A 9314-nucleotide genomic window follows, 5' to 3' on the forward strand; every position below is an offset into this window, starting at 1 on the left:
AGAGCTAGATATTTCTGTAAGATTTTTCATGGTTCATCTTAGTCAAAGAGTCAGTGATACCATTCTGAACTCCACTAATCAGTCTAAATTGAACTTTTTAATCTTTATGCATGATCTTGTAAAATGTTAAATATTTTACTAATTATTTATATTATCTTTGTATTACCCACCTCTGCTTCAAGTTTCTGGATATTAAGTATTCGGCAACCGCGCTACTCCCTACGCTCTTTGTAAAGTCGATTATCTAATTTCCATGTTCATCTCTCAAAAGTCCTCTTGCTGGTAGTTTTAAGCCTTCGAATCTGTTTCCACATGAGAGTGCTATCTTCAACTATATTTGATCTCTCCACATAGTTCTCCTCAACGATTATGGCGTTTCCACGTAGCCAGATGTTTCAGCAGATTATAGCCAAAGCTTGAAAGATAGTGTAAGAAACTCCTCATGTTTTCCTGCTTAATTAATTGGCTCCAAACTCTTCTGGCAGCTCCACAATTGCGTAAAACAGGTTCAATACTCTCTTCACCATTTTTACAAATGCCATAATGAATATTGCTTGCCATGTGTGACCTATAGCATTCAATCGTTCGTTAAAAGTTTGTCATGAAATACCTGTTGAAGATAAGAAAGTATACTAGCGCAATTATGTAGAGAGGAAGAAGAGAATATATAAAAATTCACTTGGAATTAAATACTTTGTTTCATTACTTATAATTTTTATATAAGGATTGTAATTTGTAAGTAACTATTAGAATAATCACAACTTTTGATGACACATTTTCATTATATATTATCACATCTATTCATCATAAACAGTCATATTTATTTATAATGAATAGTAACATACATTCATCATAATACATTAATGAAAAGTTATAATTATTCATTACAATGAACATTTACATAGTTGTTCGAACTCAAGACTATAGTGAGAATAATATTTCTTTTATCACTAAGGCTACTTATAGGTTAAGAACAATATGAGTTAATAGAAAAAGAGTTTTGTCTAGGGTGTATCGTTTGATGTTGTTCTCTCTAGCTTCAATCGCTCTGTGGTAAGCAAGGGCTTGGCTGAGCCGGCACACATTGCGCGACAGCGCACGGCCTCAAAAAATAAGGGCCCTGAAATAGAATATATCTATCAGTTGTTACCATTAAGAAGAAGAAAAATAGGTATAAAGCAGTGGTTAGATCATTGGGATCATGACTTTGTTGATCCTAAGTTCGAATCTCGTTAACAAGCAAAATTATTTTGGGAAAAATAATGCAAGTGAGCCTGCTCATTGTAATAATAAGATAGTACCCTTTACAAGAATTTACACAGGGCCTCCAACAACCTTGCCACAGCCCTGGTGGCAAATAGTTCGTATTGAGGCGCATGTAATTTTTGTCACTCTCAAATTTTCGTAATGCTTTAAAGGCCTTGGTATCTGTTCTTGGACATACTCTGCAACTAGTCGTGTTTTTTTAGCGATTGAGGGGTGTGATTGACGGGTGGCTTGTAAGTGCTGTTGTTTTTCAAGAACTGGTTATATGGGAATGTTAAAACAATGATTTTCCAGGCAAGAGCGTTGGAGTTTAGGGAGTTTGTTGTGAAAACCGACGCTAATTTGGTATTGGATTGGATGGACGCTCCTCTTCATTACTAGTAGGAATGGTGGCCATTGTTTTTGCTGGCGTTCGATTGGATGCGAAGAAAGGCACTGTTTAAAGCTTGGTGGCAAGTATTTGGGGCTTGCTTGGTCCTCACATTTTCTGCAATCTGTGTTCTGGTTGTTTGTAGTTAAGTTGTTCACTGGTAATAGTTTGGTTGTAGATTTTGTATTGGTCTTGATCGTTTTTGCTTTTCATAGGTTTTGATTTTCTGCGGTGAAGCTTATGCTCTCTGGTTTGTCTAGTCTACGGCTGCATTATAGTTTAAAATAGAAAGGAGAGGATTTTGTAATGGTTTTGTTTTGCAACTCTGATGGTTTTTTTGGTTAGGAGGGTTAGGGTTTGTTGGTGATGGTCGAGTTGGCTGGGGATTTTGTGCTTCATCTTGTTCCTGTTTTGTTGGGTAGTATGTACTATTTTCTTCTAGTTTAGAGAGATTTTTAACGAGATATTATATATAGTCACGGTCTTATGTTTAATATTAATAAAATTTATATTTGTAGAGAAAAAAAAAAGGTTAAAAATTATATCATTGTGAACTTTAAATAAATAAGAAAACATTATGGATTTAATACTAAGGTTGTGAATATATTTACAAAAATCTGTTAATCCTGTAAATGTCAGACCAAAGGTAATCTCTCCATAATTTTATCATTACCATAAATTAAAACATTAATTTTTTATCAAATTTTATGCTGAGATAATTAGTTTAGGAATTATCTCAACACTAAAACTTTTCTACGTAAACAAATTTTACTCAAATAATGAGTCTATCACTGTTTGATAATCTTTGGGGTTTTTTTTCTTGAGTTTTTTTTTTAATTTTGAATAAAAATCTATATCATTTTGACACATTTTTCTCTTCTCTTGTGGTACACGTTTTCTCAACTATTGTTATTCGATCCAAATGATTTTTGGTACATTTTTCGCATACATTTGTGGTCGTTTTGGTGCTCGCACCAAAATCATCATGATATCTAATTGATTTTTCGGTGATCAAGTATAGTCATATCTCCTCTTTGGTAAAATGTTGTTTGTTAATATAATTAGTATTGTATAGCGAAGAAACTTTTCAGATAATTTTATTTTTTCACTTATTACTTTTTTATCAATTCCTAAAACGTCTCGTATCTTTGGGTTTAATATTTTTATTTTTTACAAAAAAATTTATAACTATTACCCTATCTTTTTTTTAATACTTGATTGTATTGTAATTATGATTCATTCATTTTATTTTATTAATAAAATCATGTTCTCATTATAAAATAAACATTATTAACAAATCGACTTTTAGTTTATTCCAAAAAGAAGATAATACTGTAGAAGTTGAATCCACATAACTTTATAGATTTTGTTTGACTTTATAATAGAAAGGAGTTCATTCAATGCACCATTGTATTAATGTTATAAGTTTAATATGTGTCGCAACCGTCTTTCGGGTAAGTTCGGAATTGGGCTTCGACTTAAATAAAATACATTAGAGTCGCCACCGATCATTTTAAAAAATATTTAGGTTGATCGGACACAATCTTACATGATCTGTGTTTTACCATAAATATGTCGGATTTGGGAGTCGGTTACAGTCAATGAATGATTAGCAGCCTTGTATTACCGTTTCGGTACCAATTTAATTTATCGGTTGTCTTAATGGCGAAAATTAAAAGTCAAATTAAAATTTAAGGGAATTCAATCCGAATTACTTACCATTGAAGAATTTAAGATTGACCCTAAAAAGGTGTTAGATTATAAAATAAAATAAAATATTAAATAAGTAAAAAAAAAGAAGAAAAATGTTAAAGTAAAAAGATGTTAAAAGGGAAAAAATGAAATAAAACCAAAAAATTTAAATTTAAATTTTAATTTTAAAGGAAAAATAGAATATGAAGTGTTAAAAGAGAAATAAAAAAAATAGATAAATAAAATGAGGAGGAAGAAAAGGTTAAAAGAGAAAAAAGATAAAAAAAATAAAAAAAATAAATAATAATAATAAAAAAACACCTGATAAAAAAATAAAATGACCAAATTAGAATAAATTGAAATCTATGGTCAAATTGATGCTAAAAGTGAACTGTAAGAGACAAAAACAAAAGGTTTGGGGGTCAATTTGCAAAATATAAGAAATGTAAACATTTATTAAATTGAATAAATTCAAAATTCAAGGGTAAATTTACAACAGGTGACCAAAACAAATTATACTACAATCTTATAGGGATTGTGGAAATAATTTAACTATTCCCTATTTACAACTTGGTCCTTCGGTTATAAATACCCAAAACCCAAAAATAACTTTATTTTAAAACCAAACTTAGAAAAACAATTAAAAAAATCTCTCCTCAACACTCTCCCCTCACCATCCTCTCAGGCCGAACACCGGCCTTCCCTCCGTCGTAGCCCACCTCCCCAGTCGTCGCTTCTGGCAGCCAGAATCCTACAACTACCCGAAAATGATCCTCTCGACCCCGTGAACCCAAAACCCAAGTCCAACCGCCTTAAAAACAAACCCACCGGCGTAGATCTAAAATACAAAGTCTCGGGTTTACCTTTTTCGACGAGCCTCTTCACCTTCCGATGACTGCTCCTCTCCTAAGTCACAATCAAAACTTCTCCTTTATTATTTTGTAAATTTTCCGCGGTTTTGCGAGATCTTGATGCTTGTTTTTTTTGTTTATTTGCTTGGCTGCCTATTGTTATTTTCGTGTTGGTTGCCCTCTGTATTTTTGTTGATATTTGGCTATTCACCGTTTTTTCTTCCCTTGGCCTCACCGGTGGCTTTTATAGTCCCGGGTTTGGCCGTTTTGAGTCCCAAAAGGGACATGATTCATGTGGATTTGTGAATTTTAGGGTTGTTCATGTCTTTGTTGGGTTAACCGTTCCGATTTTGTCTCAGAATGTTCTTGATGCATGTTGTTCAACCGGGATTTTTGGGATGGTTCAGTCCCGATCTTGGCCGGTTGTGGCTTTCGACTTCTATGCTCTGCGCTTGGCTTCCACGAGCCACATGTATGGCGCCAGTGCTATATGATTTAGGGTTTAAACCCCCTCAATCTGGACCCTTGATTCGTGCCCAATATGACGGCTGAGATGTGTGCAGTGTGCCTGGTTAATGTTGAAACCCTAAACGAACTTGGGCTCCTTTAACCGGGTGGGCTTGCTGGGTCAGGCCTGCCTACCAGGTTGGACACCCCACACCCTTGTTGGACCTGGAGTTGGACTTGGACCGAATAAAATAAAATTAATAAAACATAATATAAAATATATAATAAAAAATAAAAAATTAAAATTAATATAACATAAAATAATATTAATATAATATATAATATGTTTTCAAAAAAATCATTTTCAAAACTATATAATATATATTTTCAAAATTTGTTTTTCAAAATTATATAATATATACATATATTTCAAAAAATCGTTTTCAAAACTATATAATATATATATTTTCAAAAACTTTTAAAAACTATATATATATATATATATATATATATATATTCAAAAACCATTTTTTAAATAAGTATATATTATATGTTTTCAAAAACCGTTTTCTAAAAATTATATATTATATTTTTCAAAAACTATACTATATTATTATATATATTAAAAATTCCGGACGAAAACGAGTGTCTACAATCCGTTCAAAATCTTTCTCATAATTAAAAAGCCATACACACTCTTTATAAAAAAAATAGTTATTAGAATTTGAAATTTCTGAAAAATTAACGTTATTTTTTATTTTTAAAATCGTTAATGAATTCAAATAAATTTTGTCTTTGAAAAACAAAATGGAGTTGGTTTAAGAGTTGACATTGAAATCCTCCATTCCACAATTGGACATTAAATTGTTATCGTTTCTTGTTTTGGGGCAAGGGGATCCGATCTGGTTGTCGTAGTCAAATGCTATCAGATGCAATCAATTCTACGTTGAATGTCAATGTAGTTTGGTCAAACAAAGCCAGCTTGCTCCATTTATTCCGCCCCACGTTTCCTCGATGACTTTCAACCCGCTCTTCTTTAAATTATATTATCCATTTGCTATATATACACATAAGTGCTACACCTGCGTGCCATTCAATTCAAATAAACCCACAAAAATGAGGACAGCATTGTTCCTAGCACTTTCTTTCATTCTATGCGCCAGTGCCGCACCTGATCCAGTCCTCGACATCTCCGGTAAAATACTCCGCACCAGCACCGACTATTACATCCTCCCGGTCTTCCGTGGTCGAGGTGGAGGCCTGACTCTTGCCAGCTCCCGCAACAAGACCTGTCCACTCGACGTCGTTCAAGAGAAGCTGGAGGTGTCGAACGGTCTCCCGGTAACCTTTACCCCTTTCAACACCAAGAAAGGTGTTATCCGTGTCTCCACCGACAATAACATCAAGTTTTCTGCTGCAACAATATGTGTCCAATCTACCGTATGGAAGCTTGCCGAATTCGATGATTCGACACGACAATGGTTTGTTACAAGTGGTGGTGTCGAAGGCAAGCCCGGTCGGGAAACTGTTGGCAATTGGTTCAAAATTGAGAAGCATGAAGATGATTATAAGCTTGTTTTCTGTCCAACTGTGTGTGATTTCTGCAAAGTTTTATGTAGGGATGTGGGTGTTTTCATTGATGATGCTGGTGTTAGGCGTTTGGCTCTCAGTGATGTGCCTTTCAAGGTTATGTTTAAGAGGGCTTGAATCATAAAATCTTATCTTATTGAATTTATAATTTATAAACTTTAATATCAATAAAATTGATAAATTTGTTCTTGAATCAAATTTAAAATTTTTAGTAGTATGAGATAATTACAAAGTATTAATATTTGTTTAATTTTTTTAATCAATTAATAACACATACATCTTGTAGACATAATGAAGCTATAAAAAATTTACATTATTTCTTATGACTAAATTGACTTGATAGTTTCACTCAAATTTATATTAAAATAACAAAGAAAGAAATGTCTTCAGAACTCCAATACCTCAATTGTTGCTTTCCAGAAGTTTGAAATTGTGCATGGATTTTCGTGGCCAATGTCACTTAAGTTTTGAACCGACTGACTTCTCCAAAGGATTCAATACCTTCTCTTCAACTGTTCACCGTACAATACACAATTAAACAATTGGAGGAGAAAATTTTGTACCATATTTTACCCCAGAAACGGAAGTCTCACATAAAATAAAAGTCACCTAAGTGACCATCAGTAATACACGTGGATTTGGGAGAGTGCTTGACTGTCATTAAACTTTCTAAAGGTCATTTATCTGTCAAATTAAATTAATTCAGCGAGAAGCTCATTGGGGGCAAAAGAAAACACCATGAATGCAAGTGAGTTGATTCAGAAGAGGTGAATGGTACGTGAGCAAGCAGAGGTGTTAGCTTGGAGCTTGCAAAGAAGAGGCGAATGGAATACAAGAGTCATGTTTGTAGGAAAAACATTCAAGCTGATATCATTTAGAAGGAAGCAAAGACAACCAGGCTGCAGTCTGTAGATCTGGTTGTGATTCTCATAGTAGAATTGTGCAGATCGGATTCGATTGAAACTAGACTTGGAGGATTACTAACGTATAGAAAACACAAAGGGTTGTGGTTCAAAACTGAGATGAAGACGATGGGCACGTGTTCTCTTTCGCTGTGTTAGAGAAGCTTCCAAGGCCATTCTGGTAAACATATGTATTGAAGTCGGATTGAAAACTATTCTGTTCATTTCCTACCATATAGTTTTCACGTTTGAAAGCTTAATTTATTTCCAGAATTCAAATATTTGTTGTTCAAAATGTTTCTAGATGCTAACTTAGAATTATTACAGTAACATCTTATTCCCCCGACTAATTTAGGGTAACATCTTCTTTTGTTGTTGACATTCACCGAAGAATGGAAGTGGGTGGCTAGCTGCATTCTTGAGTTCGCACCCAATTTGAGAAGTCTATGGTTAACCAAATCATAATAAATATAAAAATTAATCAGAATTTATTATATCAAATCATTAAAAATAAATATTAGATTTGTTGAAGCATACCTAAATCCATTGTTAGAGATTACTTAAAAGGTTGGCATTTCGAAGATTATATTAAAGATTGAGATCTTAAATAGTGCCTTGAAGGTTGAGATCTTCCAAGAATATAATTTTCCGTTAAGTATAAACTCTCTACCGGAATAAGAGAAAATACAAGATAGTCTATTTCTAGAAGATAATTACTTTTTATATAGTCGATTTAATAATCAGTTATTATATGTATTTATAACTCTGCTCCTCATCAAATAATAAATACAACTTCAATAGTATCTACACTTTTATTTCCATGATAATTCTAATACATTATGGTTTGTACAAGATATTGGTCACTTAATTTTATGATAACATTATACATTATACATATGTGCTCGTGGTTATGGATTTTAATCCAACAATATCTCACTTGGATAACATATGTTTCCTCACAAATGTAACCTAATGAGCTCAAAATTTGCTATCATATAATAGGTATTTTATAACAATCTCATCCATCAATTAAATTCATATAGGATCAAAGCACCCTTTGTCATATCTATCATGACGAGGCCCATAAATGGTCATATACACAAATACAATGAAATGACATAGAAATTACATACAATATGAACCAAACATGTTTATTTCTAACAATTCTTCTTTAAACATAAATGAGGTTAGTCTCTAAAAGTTTCAAAAAAAAAGTTAGTCTCTAAATAATAAACAATAAAAGAGATTGAATAAATTGGATTTTATATTTTTTATTAGAAAAAAAAATACATCAATGCCCAAAACAGAACAAAACTCCTACTCAAATAATGATATTATCAATTATATAACATTCATATCCGCAATGTGCTCATGAAAGACCTTGGATGTTAACCTTTTATTAGTGAATTTTCTGTCATGGAATTTTTTTCGATGTGTTCTGTGGATATTTGTCCATTTTAACTCTCTTTCAAAAATAGAAATTTTATGTCAATATGATTTGACTTTGATGCTCTACTATTGTTGTTGAAATATAGTATTATTAATTTATTATCATAATATAATTAAGTGGTCATTTTATATTTTCAAAATACGTAGTTTAGTGACAAAGTTTCACAGTCCCGGTCCATGGTTTAATGCCTTGTAGCATGCTATAAACTCTGATGTCATAGTGAAAGAAACAAGTGCTATTTTTTTTACACTTTTTCAAGATATAATTCTTTGAGCTAGTATGTAAATATAACATGATATATATTTTCTGATATCTTGGCACCCGACAAAATCGGAATCGGAATAACTAATGATCTTCAAATTATTTATCTCTTATAAATGAGCATGAAATTTTTTGTTTTCCGAATATACCTCATAACTCTCATGACTGCTATATAATAGTTTATACCTAGATTGCTGGAGTATCTGCATGCCCAATATTCTAATAATGTATGCAATATTCAAACATGTACACACTTGACCATACATCAAACTCCCAACAGCTGATATGTAGGGAATCTTGTACATTTTCTGAATTCCAAGGTTAATCTTAAGGCATTGAACAATATTAAATTTGTCTCCTTTAGCAATAATGATGTTAACTGGTTTACTATTTTACATGGCAAACCTTTTGAGTACTTTATTGATGTAGTTCTTGTAATACCCAATTTTTTTCCAGACTTCATACTTCTTTTGTGAATGTTGGAG

At 32.3% G+C, this 9314-nt stretch overlaps 1 protein-coding gene across 1 annotated transcript; it reads left to right on the forward strand.

The window, feature by feature from the left end:
* Positions 1–5727: 5727 nt before the first annotated feature.
* On the forward strand, positions 5728–6415 carry LOC120143195 (kunitz trypsin inhibitor 5-like). Its single transcript, XM_039157580.1, has one exon. The coding sequence runs from the start codon at positions 5743–5745 to the stop codon at positions 6331–6333; it is 591 nt and encodes a 196-aa protein (XP_039013511.1). The 5' UTR covers positions 5728–5742; the 3' UTR covers positions 6334–6415.
* The last annotated feature ends 2899 nt before the right edge of the window (positions 6416–9314 follow it).

This window comes from Hibiscus syriacus, unplaced genomic scaffold, assembly GCF_006381635.1.
Source record: "Hibiscus syriacus cultivar Baekdansim isolate YM2019G1 unplaced genomic scaffold, ASM638163v2 tig00110839_pilon, whole genome shotgun sequence".
NCBI classification, from domain to species: domain Eukaryota; kingdom Viridiplantae; phylum Streptophyta; class Magnoliopsida; order Malvales; family Malvaceae; genus Hibiscus; species Hibiscus syriacus.

Excerpts from the sequence above, each read along its gene's own strand:
- LOC120143195 (XM_039157580.1), top strand. The coding sequence starts at position 5,743 with ATGAGGACAGCATTGTTCCTAGCACTTTCTTTCATTCTATGCGCCAGT.